The following is a 19,071-nucleotide window of genomic DNA, read 5'->3' as shown; positions in this document are numbered from 1 at the left end:
CCCTTGGCTTTGTTCCAGGGCTTCTGAAGAAAAGTGTAGGAGAGAGAGTTGGATAGTCCCTGGAAGATGGGGTAGGGAGAGGGGTAACAGTCTGCTGAGTGACCCCTCAGGCAGGATGAAAAGAGGCAGGGCTAATGAGACACCCAATATCACACTCCCTCTCAGCCATGGAGGTCCAACACCCTGGGGTCCACGTGCTCAGGCAAACAGAGCAACAAACATTATAAAAATATTTTTCCATAGATAAACTCACACTTTCAATAACAGCTGTGAAGTCAAGTTCTTTTGAACACAGGTGCCTGTGCAGATATAGAACATCCACAATGGTGATTCCTTATCTACCAGCTGGAATACAGTGGCCTATTGCCTTTTCCCCACTGCCTCAGAAACCCAGAGAGAGGGTCGGAAGTAAGTTGGAGGTTACTTCCTACAAAAAAGTGCGCATAGGCTCTGCTTGGCCCCCTCGCTAACCCATACCTATAAGCCCTCAAAAAAGCTGAGGGAGGCAACAGGATAACTGTGGGCCCCATGGCCCTGCTCTGGCTCTGTCAACCAGGAGCGGGCTTTTAGATGCAAGTACCTTAAAGAAGAAGCAGCGTCATTGACCCACACAAATGGAAGACCAGGACGAGGGCAGATTTTAGGCTTGATCGGTCAGGGCTGCAGCTCCGTTTTTCTCTGTAAATCACAGATAATGCTCTTTTCGGCGTGTTGGCTTTGTCCTCAGGCTGACTATTCTCAAGTTGGTTATAAGATAGCCAGAAGCAGGAGCTGATATATCACATTTCCTCATTCATATCCACTGAGGGGGGGAGGGAAATCCGGCCTCCCGTTGCTCTCTTAAAAGGATAGTAGAACTTTCCCCAGGCCTTCAGGCTTATCTACCCTGGAGATTCATTGGCCAGGATTGGGTCACATGCCATTCCTGAATCAATAACCGGCAAGAGAAATGGAGTTGCCCCCAGACCGATCAGCCTACCCCTTGAGGTAAGGTCAGTTCCTCTAAGAAGAGAACTGTGCTCACGGGGGAAGGTGGGGTGGCCATTGAAGCACCAGGACCTAGTCCACAACTTCCCTCCAAAGCCCTCTATACATGTTCCTGATTTCCCCTCTGGGGAGGGAAAAGTTCTCTTATTTGAACAGCTTTTGTGTCGTGTGTGTGGCATTCCAGCTCATTGAAGACCCCGTGGAGATCATCAACAGCAAACTGGAAGTCCAAGCCTTTGAGCGCATTGAGGACCATATCAAACTCATCGGCTTTTTCAAGAGTGAGGACTCAGAGTGTAAGTTGTCTGTCAGCCCCAGCCTGTCACTCTAAAGGCTCTTTTCCCAACAAGGTGTGTTAGATTATCCAGAAAGAAGATGAGCCATTAGCACATCACGTGCTAGGTAGCATAGAGGGAGAATCTTCCTTGCACCCTATGGAATGGGACAAATGAGCAGAAATTATGCAAAACAGGCAGGGGAGCTGAAAGAACATTAAGGTTGGGTCTTGTTTGCTGACCTTGAAGGGGGCCGAGTATTTGACAGAAGAGAGAAAAGCCCTTCCTCCGGCTTTTCCACCTGCCCACCAACCCCAGATGGGGCAGAGAGTGGGCTGTCTCTCTGACATCGGCAGCTCCTGTGGTCAGCAGTTGGAGAGCTTCTCAGTTACTTGGACAGCATTAGAGGAAAATCTGGGTAGGGATGGGCTTGGGAGCTACAGCACAATGTGGAAGACTGCTGGCCAGCCCCCCTTGACCACCAAGGCTGCCTGCAACGGCACAGCCACGCCCTTTGGTACACTCCCTTTGAAAGCTTTGTGGCCAGCTTTGGGGTGGGCAGAGGAACATATCAGACATCACCACAACCCACACAGGGGTGATCGGCGTAGCGAGTGGGAGTCAGGAAGAGTCAGGAAGAGAAGGAACCAGGAAGGCCAACTACTTGAGGACACTTTTTTAAACTGTTTCGGCAACAAGGGCCCTATATGACTTAAGGCTTTTTCTGGTGTCTGAGCCTTGGAGAGAGGGACAGTGTTAGAAGGAGTGGGCATAACTATGAAAGAGAATCTGGTAGCATTCGTACGTGTGGGAGGTGCAAATAAGGGCTGCTCGTGACTATTTCAGGAAACTTCAAAATATTTTGAAATTATTTGTAAAGCCGTTTCTGTACCCCATCGGCCAACTGGCATCCTTAGTCATCTCATCAACAACCCACCTATTTTCTCTCTCTCATGACCCAGCTGTCTTCTCACTTACTACATAAAAGCCTCTATTCACCCTCCTTAAGGGTGTGTTCGTGGGAAGGAGCCTAGCCAGGGAGTTTCAACCAAGTTCTTTAGGTGACTTTATTTCAATGTTCACATTCCTATATAGATGCTGACTACTCCGGGGTGCTTCTCCTGACCCCTTCTACCTTCTCCTCTTTATTTCACTTCCTTCTATTTCCCTTAATCTTTTTCTGCCTTCCCCGACCCCCTCAATTGTTTCTATCCATTTCCATCCTTCTGTTTCTCTCTCTTCCTCCATTAAGCTCAGGATAGCGTATAGGGAGGGAGACGAGGCCAAGATTGGGATAAGAAACACATCTTCCAGGGAATTCCCTGGTGGTTCAGTGATTAGAACTCTGCGCTCTCACTGCCGAGGGCCAGGATTCGATCCCTGGTGTGGGAACTAAGATCCCACAGGCCGCACAGTGTGGCAAAAAACAAAACAAAACACATCTTCCAGTTTATACCTTCCCCCACCCTAAATGAATAACAATAATAGCTCCATTTAACTAACGTATATCCTATGCCAGGGCCCATGCAAGGAGCTTTCTGTAGACGCCTTAGTTTCATTCTCACAACTAGCCTGTAAGGCAGTTACCATCATTATCAGCATTTTAATGATGAGGAAATGAAGGAACAGAAGGGTTGGGTGAACTCACCCAGCATCACACAGCTAGCAAATAAATGGTAAAGCCAAGGTTTACACCCCAGACATCTGACTTTAATGCTCATACACTGAACCCCTCGGCTGCACTTTCAAGACTTCACAGCTTTGTCGGGTCATGGCACACATGAAATGTGACCATGTTTGTAAGACACATAGTGGTAAACTGGAAGAGATTTACTTGGGCTTAGCAAAAAAAAAAAAAAATTACCTTCTTAATATAATAATATACAAAATAATAGGAAAGATATCAAATATTACATTGTATAAAACTTCCAAGTAAAATATTTTTAGATTTTGAATGAAAATCTTGTGCTTGTTTCTAAGAATACAGCTTTTGAAATTACGTTTTATGCTTGAAATAGCAACATACCGTTCCTGATCAAGGTGTTTTTTTTTTTTTTTTTTTTTTTTTTGCGGTATGCGGGCCTCTCACTGTTGTGGCCTCTCCCATTGCGGAGCACAGGCTCCAGACGCTTAGGCTCAGTGGCCATGGCTCACGGGCCCAGCCGCTCCGCGGCATGTGGGATCTTCCCAGACCGGGGCACGAACCCGTGTCCCCTGCATCAGCAGGCGGACTCTCAACCACTGCGCCACCAGGGAAGCCCCTGATCAAGGTTTTAAATGATCTCTTTGAATTCTGGATAGTCACCCTTGACCAGAGACTTTGCTGGCACATGTGGATGGTGGCAAATGACAGGACAACATTCACCGCTTTTTCTTTGATTGATGAACCATCTTTTCTTGCCATTGAACAGAATTTAGATAATCTAATCTCTAAATTGTCCTTCAGGAATGTGAGCATTCTTTCCATCTAACAGCTATTACTTTCCTTTTCAATGACAAATGTAGTGTTAATATTTCTTATGATCATTTGAATAGATTTCAAATCCAACTGAGCTCTTTTTTTTTTTTTTTTTGCGGTACGCGGGCCTCTCACTGTTGTGGCCTCTCCCGTTGTGGAGCACCGCAGGCTCAGCGGCCATGGCTCACGGGCCCAGCCGCTCCGCGGCATGTGGGATCTTCCCGGACCAGGGCACGAACCTGTGTCCCCTGCATCGGCAGGCGGACTCTCAACCACTGCGTCACCAGGGAAGCCCGGCTCTTTCATATTATATATTTCAAAATAATAATGAAGCATTTCCTTAGGAATATGCAATTATCGCTCTACTGGTCTTACACTTTTTCTTAAGATTTAAATAATAAAATTACTAGTGAGCCATTTTAACCTCCTTTTTAAGGTTAAATTTTTGCTTTTAAATTGACAAACTTTGTCAGTACACTGTGTATTTCACACAGTCCTTGGAATTTTCAGTTAACTTCATTCAGGATCTCAGCAAGGTCCGGCATGTTTTGAAGCCAATAATTTATCCTTTGAAGAGTTTTTAACATAATTCAGTTTTTTCAATTCACCTCTTAGCTCATAAACTCTTAGTAAAATTCCCCTGGGACAGTTAGACTGCTTTAGTGTGAAACAGCAGAAACAGTTCTTCTGAACCCATTTCTTCACCTAGAGCTAAGAAGAGAAGGGGCTATCAAGATTTGGATGTTACCAGGATCACCTGTTTAATAACAATCTTATATGTGGAATTCAGACCAACAGGTAAAGTTTATATAACAAAGAATTTCTGTGAATAAATACTGCTTGAATATCAAGATTTTCAGAATGAACTTGACAACACAGTCTTTACACCTTCTTGTCATTACAGCCTCACCATCAGTTCTGAAGCCAAAGGCCTACAGTCCTCTTTAATGAATCAATTAATTATATTATGTCCAATTATTATTTTTGAAAGAAATATTTTTAATTTACAAAGACAAACAATAATACATTATGAAAACTCCATCTAGAATTAGATTGGCTAATTGTTAATATTTACCGGCATTAGAGAAAAGAAAGAAGGAAGGTAGGAAGAAAGGATGGTAGGAAGGAAGGGATAAATTGAATAATTCAGAAAATTAAGAAAATCAGTTTTGTCCTCTTTAGGAATACCTAATGCCATATTTTGTTGATAATACTGATTACGATGATTACTAACCTAATAAACAGATAGCAATCATGCATTCCATCGGTGTTAGTAGAAAAATATGAACATTACAGTAAATTAAATCAAAAGAAAAAAATTAAATACTTTAGAGTCTCACAAACCAAAAAACTTCACTGATGATAAACAAACTTGGACTAAAGTAACAATCACACCGAGAAGATCCAGTGGGGAAGGCGGGGGAGCAGCCTCTCTCTAGCTGTGATGCTCGCTAGTCTTAGGCATAAAATAATTGTTATTGAAACAGAACATTTATAGAGGGAGCCATTGTTTTCAAATATAATATTAACTACCGTAAAGTCTGAATGGCTGTAGAAAACATCTAGGAAGATTTATCACCAAAAAAATTTATGTCTATCAAGCTCCTTGTAACATCCCCGTGGCCATCACACACTGGCTGAAAGCATCAGGATGTTCTGCTTGGCATTCCCATCTCTCTGTCTGTTTCTTCTTGCCTTTCAAAAGAGGCCAAGGTCAGTGGGTGGGGAAGCTAGGAGTGGATAAGGCACCCAGGGAAGCAGATGTTGAGAGTCCTATACTTCTTCTGTAGTTTGAGGGTGATTGGTCAGGAAAGTTTAATGGAACAGAAGGCACTGGCTTTGCAAATGGTCCCAAGCTTTTCTATAGAACAAGAACAATGGAGGCAGTGGAGAAACTGGAAGGATTTAAAACATAAGTAGACTGGAAGAATCTTAGCAGAAAAGGATGCCTAAGAGATTTGGTACCGGATTAGAAAGGACCTGGAAGAACCGGGAGGCTACATCTTCCAGGGAGGTTGGGCATGAAAGTCCATCTCCAGCTTGAGCGTGTAGCTATGGATGCTAGCGTTGAGCGAGCGTGACAAGAACTTCCTAGGGGAACTCAGCTGATGGTTAAGAAGGCCAACCTGGGGGAAATGTGGAGCTAAAGGGTCAATACCCAGTACGGAAAACCCGGAGGGATGGGCAAGAAAGGTGAGAAAATGCTAAGACACGTCTGCAATAAGCTGGAGGTTGAAGGCTGGATGTTCAGGAGCCCATTCCAGAGGGGAATGAGGAAACAAACAAACAAAAACAGGACACGAGGGCAGGAAAAATCTAGGGAATCACATGAGATCAATAGAGCAGAAGACTAGACCGGGTTTCCTGGAAGGCAGCTGTTGTTTGGGCAAGGCTAAAGGCTCAACCACAGTTTGAAGCACCAACTTGGAGAATTACCTTTCTCTACCCTTCTTCATCTTGAAAGGGATGTAGATTGGCTCCTCAAGTGAAGAAGAGAGATCTCTGGACACAGATCAGGGCCATTCTTTCTATGACGATAGGGGGTCATGGAGGTGGGGAGAGGTTCACCCGGAAGAGGGGGTCTGGGAAGAGGGGACAGAGGATTCTCATGGAGCCCACTGCTGCCTTAGAGAGACGTAAATAAGAGGTACAGCTATAACCACTCCACTTTCTATACTCTCCCACTGTCTCTCTATTCATTCTCCACATCTCTCACCCATCTTCTTCCCCTCCACCTAATCCTCTATCCCAACTCTCAGGTTTTGTGATATATATTTTTTTTTTTTTTGCGGTACGCGGGCCTTTCACCGTTGTGGCCTCTCCCGTTGTGGAACACAGGCTCCGGACGCGCAGGCTCAGCGGCCATGACTCACGGGCCCAGCCGCTTCGCGGCGTGTGGGACCTTCCCGGACCGGGGCACGAACCCGTGTCCCCTGCATCGGCAGGCGGACTCTCAACCACTGCGCCACCAGGGAAGCCCTATGATATATTTTCTGATGACACAACTACTTTTATGAGGAATGAGTTTGTGTAAACGTGTATCAGTTTGTACAGCTGTTCTTGTAAATTTTTCAACCCCTGTCTCGCCTGTGTTTATTGTGCTTTCCTCCATTCTAGCAGCTATCACTTGCATTGTGGTTCTTTAAGGGCCCATAACCCTCCTTGGCTGTGAGCCTTTGAGATCAGTGTCCTTGTCTTACTCGTCTTGGTGTCCCCTGAGTCAGCATGATTCTTGAAATGTTTTTCATTGAATATTAGAAGATTCTGCCTGCTCCTGGGATTCTAGCTAAAGTTTATGCCTCTGATGATTAAGAGATATGAAATTCCATGAAATGGAAAAAAGGTAATCTTGTTAAGAATGAATCATAGGATCATTGACTCTCAGGATTATAGACTTTATGCAGAACAACCACCAACACCAACACCATTACCATCACCCTCACATATCAGACAGGAATACGAATGTGTTTACCAAACAATAACTATCTAGGTGTAGTGAGGCACAGCATGGCCACACTCATGTGGTCTCATGCCTATCTTGACCAGTTTAGATTCAAGTTTGGGGCCAGAATCAAGCAAGGGCTTGGTTAATTTTTTTTTTTTTTTTGTCTGCATCGTACCTTAGTTGCGGTACGCGGGATCTTTGTTGTGGCACTCGGGCTCTTTGTTGTGGTACACGGGTTTCTCTCTAGCTGTGGCGTGCAGGTTTTTTCTTCTCTAGTTGTGGCACGCAGGCTCCAGGGCATGTGGGCTCTGTAGTTGCGGTGTGTGGGTTCCGGAGTGTGTGGGATCTGTAGTTTGGGGCATGAGGTCTCTAGCTGAGGTGTGCGAGCTCAGTAGTTGTGGCGAGCGAGCTTAGTTGCCCCGCGTCATGTGGGATCTTAGTCCCCTGAACAGGGATTGAACCCGTGTCCCCTACATTGCGATGTGGAGTCTTTACCACTGGACCACCAGGGAAGTCCCTGGGCTTGGTTAATTTTAAGTCATCTTCAGGAGATCAGAATGAAAAAAGAAAACTTAAAAAGAGGGAAAGAAAAACTAGGAGTTACCCAAAGAAGTACTCCTGTTAAGAAGTTTAAAATTCTTCTGTGATGTCATTTTTGATTGAGTTGCTTTGCATACTAAGTGGGTTTTCTTCTTACTCAGTGCTCACTTATGCAGCAGTACTCTTTAGAGAGCACACGTAACTAGCAGTGAGTTTGAGTGAAAAAATTTCTTTTGGTTTTTCTCTCCCTTGTCCTCTCTTAGTTTCTTCTGTTTTCTCCTTTCTGTCACCCAATTTCCTAAAACACAGAAAAGTGTGATAAAGAGTTCCTCTTTTGGGTGATAGAATGCCAGTCAGTTCAAATTCCTTGGGGTTTAAAATAGTATCAAATAATTATCTATCTAAATAATGGCTACTAAATAACTATCCAATCAGAATTAATTGGTTTCCCACTTTCTCTACGTTATTTAAAAAGAGAAATTTCTGATGCAGTGTGTATCTTGAAAATGTCTCTCCGTTTTATCTTCTTCCTCTTAGATTACAAGGCTTTTGAAGAGGCAGCTGAACATTTCCAGCCGTACATCAAATTTTTTGCTACTTTCGACAAAGGGGTAAGTACCTATGAAACCCCACTTTAACCGCTTTAAAGATTGAACTTCCCACCACTTTTCTTTTGGCCACATTAACCATCCTCTATCCATTAACACTTTCTCCAGAAGTGTTAGAAATATGGCAGTAAATATGGCAGTGAATAAGAGATGAGTATGAAGATGATTAATTCAGAATCTCTATAAGCATATTTCTGAAAGCATCCAATAAAGAGAGATGAACCACTCTTTATCACCTTCAACACTAAGAATGGGAAGTGTGTGAGCCCAGAGTGTGCCAGGACACTGGTCACTGCTTCCTTTTTGTTTAGGGCCATCCTCTGCCTTCCTGGGGTTGCATACTCCCGCCTCTACTGGGTCAGGATGGGGGATGAAGTGGAGAGGAGCACTGACCATCTGAAGCCCTGGTGCATCAGAAAGTTACTTTCATCCTCAGGAGAAGCTATTGACGTGCTTGTCTGTAATTCAATGGATCTATATTTTCTGGATGTGGCAAGTTCTTTTTTAAGCCAAAGAACAGCAGAGATAGAGGGATCTTGAATCAATGGGTAATTTATCTGGGGTCTACTAAGGTTGCAGTACTCCATTCTGGCTCCAGTTACTACTAAAATAGCTACTTATTGAGTATTTTCTGTGTGTTGGGCACAATTTGATATATTGCATCTATACTATTTCTAATCCTTTAAACAACTCCACAACAACTCTGAAAAGTAAAATACCCTGTTTCCCAGATGAGAAAAACGATTTAGCAAGGTTAAGTAGTATCCAAGGTCTCCAGCGAATTAGTAGTAGTGCTGAGATCACAATTTAGGACAATCTTTACCTAAAACTCATGCCATTTCTTCTGTACCACACCATTAAGCAGAAAACTCTGTATCTGCCCTTGAGATTCAGGGTGCACACCCACACACCCACATTCATACTCACATCCACACAACACACACAGAACACACATACACAACACCCATATAACCACACACAGTACACACACTCACACAACATACAAGCATAACACATACCTCCTCACACAATCACACTCACACCCACACATATATAACACCCCCAGTGCACATACATTCAAACTTACATCCACGCCCTCCTACACATACGTACTCCAACTAAAGCCCTAAATCACAACGTTTACTAGAACAAATAAATCTAGGACAAACTAAATCCTGATCAAATCCAAGTGGTAAAAGTTGAAAGTAAAAAAGGTAAAAGTTACTCCTACTGAGGAGTAAGGCATTGAAGAACAGTGCTCATGGGCCTTGCTACTTTGAGGAGTTCAAGTTTTCTGTGAAAAACAAGAGGCAGCCTGTAGGTGCTGGAGCAGGGAAGGAGTATGGTGAAAAGAGATTGCATTAAATATATAGACATAACCACTTCTATGGATCTGACCCCAGTCTACAAGCCTATAATCCAGAAGGGAGCTCTATAATCTAAGTGATGTAATCTAAACTTGAAGAAAGTTTACCCTAATGGTTTGGATTAGAGTTGGGAGAGAGCTTGAACAAGACTATCAAAGGGAATAATAACTATCATTTATTAAGTACTTTTTATGTGTCAGGCTGTGTGCTAAGAGCTTTACACAGGTTTTCTCATTTAATCCTCTCAACACCCCCGTATAAGAGGGATTAGGATTCTCTGCCTACAGAAGCTGAAACCAAGGCTCCAAGAGATGAAGTGATCTGTGATTTGCTCAGGGTCACACAGTGAGTAGGTTAGGCTGACTTCAAAGTCAACTGCTCTGTACTGCTGCACCCCAGAGAGAGAAACACTACGTGTCAAATGATTAGCTGCCGCCTGGCACGTAGTAAGCACTCGGTAAATGTTAGCCAGTACTATTGCTAAGAAGAGGCAGTCCTCTAAGCCCAGGAGGATGGAGGTTGGGAGGGGATATTAGTAGAGAAGGGGAGGTCCAGAGGAGCCTAAAGGAAATTCATCACTGGCGTTTGGTTACGATGGGCCAGGAGTGAATAAGGTGGCTTCTGGGTAAGAACTCATCTGAGGAAAGAGAGAGTCAGGTGGGCAAGCCAGGCCAAGCAAGAAAGCCTCAGTTCTTAGAAGGCTGCTCCAATGCTGAGTTCAGGGTAGTGTCTGTTTTTAGGTGTGCCTCCCGGCCCGACCATATGGCTTCATATCTGTGGACCATGAAGAAGGTGAGGTCGGGCTATAATCAAACACTCAGAAGGTTCTTCACTAAAAACTCTGTAAGACACTGAGTCATAAGTGCCCTTGTTCATAGAGACTTGTGGGATTTTAGAACATTTATAAAGAGAAAGCTGCACTCTCTACCTCTATAGAGAACACAGAAGGAAGAGCTGTTTCACTGAGCGGACCGGATCGTGCCCTTTGGGACTTGAGAACTTGCACTCATCAGTTGCGGGGTGGGGGAAACGGTGGTGTCCAGAAGCCATGGCTGTCCCCAGTCCAAGCCTCAGTGGTGTCCAGCAGGGGGCGCTAGAGCAGAAGAGGTGGGTGGAAGGACCTGGTTGTGAGACACATCCTAGGGAATCCCAGAGGGACCTGGGGAAGGGGAGGTGCTTTCTAGACGTTTGAAGTCAGGAGAGGCAAGGGCCCGGGAAGCCCTAATACAGTCCCAAAGATGAAAAACTAACTGGCAGAGGTTGAGATGACTAGAGGACCTGGCCTCTGTTGACATGAAGGAGAGAAAGACGAGAGAAGACACACCAGTAACTTAAGATCGCAAGTCTCTGCTTCAAGACAGCAAAGATTGTAAAGCTACTGAAAACATTAGGAAATCTAGGAAGAAGAATCTACATATAGGAACATAAGATGGGGTGATGAGCTCTAATCTCTACAAGCTGGGAAGACATTCAACTGGAAGGATCTTTCATTTATTGATTCATTCACTCACTTGGCAAGCATTTATTGAGTGTCTGTTATATGCCAGGCACTCTTCCAGATGCCAGGGACACAACATTGAGCAAAACAGATTCCTATCCTTGTAGAATTTAGAGTTTAGTATATGGGATTGGTGGGTAAGGTCTGGGAAAGGAAAAGACGGGAAGACAGAAAGTAAGTAAACAACCCAATAAATATATTATATTAAATGTATTATATGAGTTGGAGAACTGTCAAGAGGACGAGATATCAGGGCCGCTGATGTAGATTTGGGAGTTTAGTAGTTTCCAACCACTGTCCATATTGGTATGCCCCAAGGAGCTTTTAAAAGCAAGGATTCTTGAGTCCCATCTTGGAAATTTGGATTTTTCTAGCATTGCGACCAGGCCCAGAAATATGCACTTTTCTAAAAGCTCCCTGAGAGATTTTACCTGGTACACAGGTTTGGGACCAGCACTGATCTCTGGATCTTGATCCTACATCAAGCCACACAAGGGCCTAACCTCCCTGAAGCAAATGGAGCAAGAGTGAGAGGGCTAAGGATGGTGTCCACTCTGTAGCACCTCACAGCCTGAAAAATGTCAGTTCTAATCATCTCATGCTATCTCCCACTGGCCTGTTCTTTTCTTGGAGTGAACAGTGAGAAGCAAAATCATTTTTTGAACCATATTGGTCCAAAAGAAGCTGTGATTCTCTAAACAAAGTTGATGGGCAAGACAGAGGTTGAGAAAACCTAAATTCATTGAGTTGTTTTCATCTGCAACAACCAAAATGGCTTGCTAACTTGTAGAAAAACATCTGTTATCAAAATTCATACACATGCAAATGTCAAAAAAATTGTACTTTGTAACTTTCTTGTCTTTGGCATACTCTATTCCAACTATTTTTTTTTAAGTACAAAAGAATTCATTATACGGACCTCTTGAGTTTTTAATAGTAAAATCCATTCTTACCATCCATGAAACAGGTCTCCTCCCAGAACAGAACCTTGGATATAGTAGACCCCACTAAATATTTATTGAAGGAATGAAAGAATCAATGCCTCAATCAATCAAATCTCCTTCAGTCTTTACCATCCAAGATACAATTAAAAGAATGGAATTCTCTTGAGATTCAAAAGGAGGAAAATCTATGGTAGTGATGGGGATATAGTGAACAGGTCTCTGGAAAATTTTGCTCAGGGTTCCAAAGACTTAAACTTACGAACATCATAATCCAACTTTACATTCATGGTCTTAACACTACAGACCCTAACATACACACACATATACACATGCACACTCATGTGCATAGGTGCGTCTCCACTGCTTACCTCAATGGAGGGTCTGATGAGCTCCTTTTCACCTTCTGGAAGCCTTCGTTCTAGCAGACTGTGCTAGGGATGAACTGATGAGAGCATGTTACAAGAGGTAGAAGGAAACCTCTCACTGTGACATGCGTAGTGTCAAGGCAATATTTAAAGGGACATAAATTCCTTTCTGTACAGTGTCAAGAAGAAGGTAATTTTCAGATGAGAGGAAAGTTGGAACGGAGGCAAATTGTTAGTTGAGAACAATTTGAGAACTCAAATTGTGCCTCAGGTCTGTCATTTGTAAAATAAGTATAATAATAGTTCTTACCTCATACAGTCAAAGTGGGGATTCATAAAGTAATCAACTGAAAACACTGCAGCGGTGCCTGGCACATGATAAGCACTCCATATGTTTGCTATTATTAGTTTTTGCTCATCTGCTCACTTCCTACTTCATATAAACACAGTTTCCTGGTTCCTAGAATATGTAGTACGTGAACTCAGAAAACCAGAATCCAATGTCATTTTCAAGCCCATTCTATGATGGGCCCAGCTTTGTGAAGAACTGTGCGTAAACCCAAACAGTGGTTGTAGAGTTGCTCTTTCCTCCCTTCCTCCAACCACACTCCTCACCCCCACCCCACTGAAGAGGGAAGAAAGTAAGAAAAAAACCCCACACCTTCTTGTCCTTTAAAACCAAATCAGCATGACCATTAAATCTCTTTGACTGCGGCTCTTAACACAGCTTGTTTTCGTTAGCTCTGAGTAGGATGTTGGTATTTCTTTCCCTTAGGTCCTTAAGAAATGTCTTTTGGAATAGAGTGACCTGGATGAATAGCAATTGATGACAAAAGCCATAGGGATACCAGTGTGTGCTCAGAATGGACCTCCTTGTGTAACAGCTTATGTAATACCCAGTTCCTCCTCGTCACCAATTAGTCACGGCTGCCCTGGGCCTCCACGCTGTTGGTTACCACCACAGGGCGTCAGCTCTTAGGCAATTCCTCTTTATTTTCAAGGGAACCACTGTTCATCCCTGTGCTTTCTTGGACCACAGCTTTGAACTAGAAAAGAATGGCATTTGGTTTTCTACAGAGCGTTGCACATTCCAGGCCTCTCAAATCATTTCACAAAAGGAGATGAGAGTTCAGCAGCTCTGCAGGCGAACACAGCAACCATTCTGCCCTGACCAGACCGCGTGGCCACGTTAATGAAGAGCGCAGATGGCTCCCAGGCTATGGGCTGGCTCCCCATGCTTTTTATTTGGTACAGCGTGAGCAACTCATCCCAGCTTGCTGGGTACTAACCCAGTGTTAGCACTGAAAGTCTGAATCCTGGGAAACCCCTCCACTCTGGACAAACCAGGATGGTGGGTCACCTTCTGACAGGTAACTAACCAGGCAGTTCCCAGAGCCTGAGAAACCATAAAACAAGCCCAGGATTGAGAGACAACCCTTGGGCCAATGCTTCAACCAAAATAGCAATTAGGGTTTATGAGCTGATCGAGGACAGGTTCCTGAGTTGGCCTCTGATTCTGAGTACCTGTATGCTTTAAATGGTTTCTGTCAATTGCCTGTTCTATCAAAACTGATTCAATTAAATCCATACATCCCAGGACACTGAACATGATCTGTTGACATTTGCTTCCTCCTCCAGCCCCTGGCAAATACAGTAGAGTGGTGGTGATAATGGAATTAAATTTCCCACCTTTCATTCTGACTGCTCTCTGGCCCTGATTGGATCTCATTTGCCAGGGAAGTTTTTTTCTATCTGTCCTTTGATCACAAAAGTAGATCGGTCCAGCCAGATGGACCGATGAGTTAGGTGATGAGTTCCTATCATTTCAATGTTTAAGTAAAAACCATGCATACACTTTCATGTCTTTTGCAGAGAACACACACACTTGTAGCCGGACAACCCATTGCCACTCTAGACTAGTGTTCAAGGAAACTATTGTCTTACTTCTAACTGTTACAGGTTGCAAAGAAATTGTCCTTGAAGATGAATGAGGTTGACTTCTATGAGCCATTTATGGACGAGCCCATTGCCATCCCTGACAAACCCTACACAGAAGAGGAGCTTGTGGAGTTTGTGAAGGAGCACCAAAGGTGTCCCAGATGGCATGCAGGGGTGGGGGCAGGGGGGATCCAGGGCCTGGGAGATGGAGAAAAGCCTCTCAGTCCTACCATTTCAGACCCCCAAGGGCAACAACCTGGAGTTAGTAACCGAGCAGAACTGAACTCAGTAGTGTGGCTTTGTTGGTCATTGATCAGCGGCAGGGATGTTGCCATATTTTCTGAATATGGGTCTACACTTGCAAACAAGGTTAGACCACCTCCCTGCAGTGAGGAAATCACCTCATACAGTAGGATGTAAGTAAATTCTACAATGATAATGATAGTGATGTAGTGACAGCCTCCTAAAGTACTATGTTAGGTGCTTTTGGAAACTATATTACCGACTCTTCAACATTATGGGGTAATTATTATCATCCTAATTTTACAGATCAAGGAATTGGGCTCAGGGTAGTTGAGTAACTTAGTCAAGGATGAACACTTTATGCCTAGAACTTCTGGGAGAGGAATCGTTGATACCATCAGCTCTAGCATGGATCAGCAAGCTTTTTCTACAAAGGGCCAGATAATAAATATTTCAGGCTCTATGAGCCAGATGGTCTCTGTTGCAAACACTCAATTCTGCCATTATAGTGTGCAAGCAGTCGCGGCCCATATGTAAACAAATGGGTGTGGCTGTGTCCCAAAGGGAGTTTATTTATAAAAACAGGAGCCATTGGCTGGATTTGACCCACCAGCTGTAGTTTGCTGACCCCAGCTCTTAAGGGAGGGACAATACTGGAACATGGAATATGGTGGTGGTTCACCCTCTCACCCACCCACCCTCCCCTCCACATGCTCACATAGGTTCGTTGAACCTGGAGCATCATGATTCCATCACCCAGTCAGCTTGGTCCCTCCAGGGATGCAGCACCTGGAGGAACAAATATCAGCATGTCTAACAGTATTTGTCAACATTCAAAAAGAAATGAAACCATGAGCAAAAGATAGACCCGACCTGCTCCTCCCTAAAGGGCTTTTGATGGATGACCCTGTGATAAAACAACTGTAGTTCTGGGCTGTTTCCTCTCCTGGGTCTCCTCATTCTGGGCCTGCTCTGGGTTCTCAGGAGTGGCAGCTGTATGTGAGGAGGGAAATGGCTTCTTGGCCTGGGAGTGAGCTGACTCCGTGCCCTCTGACCTATTATTTGTAATAGATTTTATAATCCTTGGATCAAATGAGCCCATGAAAAGGCTGAGAGCTTTAGGCCCAGCTCTGTGTGTGACACAACAGGGTCAATCTGCTCTGTCTCCTTAGGGGAGACAACAGGTACGTAGACACTCTTGAAAATGGACTAACATCTCATTCTACATTTCACTGTGCTGAGGCTTTGGAGTCAGCCAAGGTAATCCCTACTCAACAAAGCTCATCTTTTTTTTTTTTCAGACCCACTCTACGTCGCTTGCGCCCAGAAGATATGTTTGAAACATGGGTAAGAAAGTGGCAAACTCTTTCTGCTTTGTAGAGATGGGTATATTCCCCAGGAGGAATACCCCTTGGAGTTCCAAAACTCAAACCAAGTCTTATTTGCCTGGAGTGGATGTCTGGATGGTGGAGAATTTGAAATGTGGACAATATCACACTGAGTTACAACCCAGTTCTTCTGGGCTGGCCAGTAGGCAAAATTACTCTATCTCTGAGTTCATTTCCTAGAGTTTCTACTGGCTTTCATTCACTGGCCACCAGAGACCCAAGGTCACGTGGTAGAAGGAGCTCAGACCATGAGTTATATACAGACTTGAGTTGAAGCCCACAGTCTGCCACCTAGTAGCTTTGCATCGTAGATCAAGTCACGTGGTCTTTCTGAGCTTTAATTTCTGTATCTAAAATCAGGCTTTTTGTAAGTATGAAAGGTGTGAAGAACCCAGACATAGGGGGCACTCCATTCATGCATGGTAGCTGTTTTTGTAAATATCAACTCAAGGCACTGGAAAATGCTGAGTCAGACTGTCCCCTAGGTCTGTGTCACAGACAAGACATAAGGTGGGTCAAATTGCATTAGAAAGAGGGCCTTGGAGATACACTCCCCCCACCCCACCCCCCAGCTTTATACAAAATTCTGTAAACAGTAACAACCAAAGTCTATGGAGCATTTTTCAAAGCATTTCATGCATCTTTTTACTTGGATCTCTCAACAGTTCTAGAAAGTGATATAGAACAAGTATTATTTTAGCTTCCTGGGGAAACTGACAATCATACAGATTAGATTAATTACTCACGGATACATAACTAATAAGCATTAGATCTTGGGACTTAAATTTAGACCACCTGGGGCCAAATCTCATTTCTCCGGTATACCCCCTAGAGTGGGCCACGTCCCCATAAGGCAACATTCTGGCGGGGAGGGGGCGGAAAGGGATTAACATGGAAGCATATATTTACTCTCTAACTCAGTCTAAAGTGACAGATGAACAGAACCGTGGAGTAACTTGACACCCTCTGTTTTACTGGCACTTAACTTCTCTGGATGTCTGAAGGTAGAACAAACATTTCACACCGAAGGCAAATGATCTGGTCCAGAGGAGAGAACTATAGAAGAGCAACACAGCACAATAGAAACATCTTTTCCTAACATTTAAACCTTTCAAAAATTTAACCTTTAGGAGGTCTCATTATTAGATTTAAAAATAACAAAAAGCATATAACAGTGCTTTGAAACTAAGATTCCTTTTTAAATTATTTTTGCTTTTCACCTAAAACAATTTCAGACTTATAAAAAATAGTGCAAAGAATTCCATGATCCCTTTACCCAGATTCCCCAAATGTTAACATTTTATCTTTTTGCTTTATCACACACTCTCTTGATAGATATACAGATTTTTTCCTGAACTGTCTAAGTAGCAGACCCAATTCCCCTTTGCTCTTATATACTTCAGAAGTTGTCTAAAAACAAGAACTTTCTCTTATATAATCATAGTATGCTTATCAAAATCAGGAAATTAATACTAATACAATTCCACATTTAAATTGACCAGTTGTCACTAATATCCTTTATAGCAAGAGAAAACATTTGTTTTTTCCTGGCCCAGGATCCAATCCTGGATCACAGGCTTATGTTTGGTTGTTATGTTACTTCAGTCGCCTTTAATCTGGAAGAGGTCATTGGTTTTTGTCTCTCATGACACAAGGTACCATTTTAAATCGAGAGTGATTATTACTGTTCCGTTCTGCTATGCCTTTATCTTTACTTCTTCTTCTTACTTTGTTCATTCTTAAGAGATAAGTCTCTAGGCTCCTGGAAGGGAGACACTGCAAAACTGTAGAACCCTTCTCTCAGGCCTTTCCTCACGGACATAGCAGTATCACATCCCGAACCACCACACCATAGCGGGAGAGGTCCTGTCCGCTCCTTCACAGACACCCCTAATCCTCCACACTGCCCTGAAGAAATGCTCTCTCTCCCATATCGGAGGTAGATGTTCAGAAAGAAAGTTCACTGCCTGGCTTCACTGGAACCCATCCTCTGCTTTCTTTTCACTTAGTAAGATACAGCTTTTGCTATACTATAAGATAACAGTGATGGCTCACATTATTATATATTCAATTGTTTTCTAGTTGGGAAAGGGCTGTGTATTGAAGTTAACCAGGTAGAGAAAAGGGCAACCAGACTGGTTTACTGCTTTCCAACACCCCATCATGGAATACCCACGTGATTCCCCAGAAGCCCTAGCCAGACCTAGTCAGCCCCTCATCCAAGTCTCCAACTAGGGAGGGAGGGCAAGACCGGCCATCCAGGGTTATCTTCACATCCTGAAAAAGGAGGAGCAGAAATCAGTCTGTCAGAAGGCTCTTTGGGGAACCCCTCTGCCTATCCCCAACCCATCCACATGTGCCCACCTCCAAAACAGCATCTTCCTGGGCTACTTGGCCATAGCAACTTAAACCCCACATGTTGGGGAAAGTGACCAGCTCATGAACTTTAAAGTCTTTATCTTCAATACCCACTTCCTTAGACATTGCAAGATATTTAAATAAAATAGTAAAACTAGGTAGAGCTAAAGCAACTATTGACTTTCTTCTCTCCCAAACTCTACAGGTTTTTAAAGCAGCAAATCTTAGAAAACACATAACTTATTATTCCTAAAAACATTATGCCTAGTAATAGTTGCTGTGTGAAAATCAGACAGCTATTTTTTTTTTTTTTTTTTTTGCGGTATGCGGGCCTCTCACTGATGTGGCCTCTCCTGTTGCGGAGCACAGGCTCCGGACGCGCAGGCTCAGCGGCCGTGGCTCACGGGCCCAGCCGCTCCGCGGCATGTGGGATCTTCCCGGACCGGGGCACGAACCCGTGTCCCCTGCATCGGCAGGCGGACTGTCAACCACTGCGCCACCAGGGAAGCCCCAGACAGCTATTTATTTATTTATTTAGAATATTCAAAGAATGTCGAGGTAGAGCAGGGCGGTCCAGACCCAATGCTGACCTGTCCTTCCTCTTTGAGACTCCACCTTCCCACCAGCTCTCCATCCTAGCAAGTGGCCAGCCAGAGT

General features: G+C 43.8%; 1 protein-coding gene across 1 annotated transcript in view; it reads left to right on the top strand.

Moving 5' to 3' along the window:
• The window catches only part of CASQ2 (calsequestrin 2), a gene marked incomplete at its 3' end in the record, with an annotated part of 61,842 nt that overhangs the window by 25,060 nt on the left and 17,711 nt on the right, over positions 1 to 19,071 (top strand). The window contains exons 4-7 of the mRNA XM_079942459.1: positions 1,172 to 1,283; positions 8,243 to 8,316; positions 14,447 to 14,577; positions 15,970 to 16,015. Coding sequence (XP_079798585.1) covers positions 1,172 to 1,283; positions 8,243 to 8,316; positions 14,447 to 14,577; positions 15,970 to 16,015 — 363 coding nt within the window. The remainder of the gene's footprint in view (positions 1 to 1,171; positions 1,284 to 8,242; positions 8,317 to 14,446; positions 14,578 to 15,969; positions 16,016 to 19,071) is intronic.

Source organism: Stenella coeruleoalba, assembly GCF_951394435.1.
Source record: "Stenella coeruleoalba genome assembly, chromosome: 1".
Taxonomy (NCBI): domain Eukaryota; kingdom Metazoa; phylum Chordata; class Mammalia; order Artiodactyla; family Delphinidae; genus Stenella; species Stenella coeruleoalba.
Note: the sequence above shows the minus strand (reverse complement) of the source record. Positions and strands in the feature narration are given on the sequence as shown.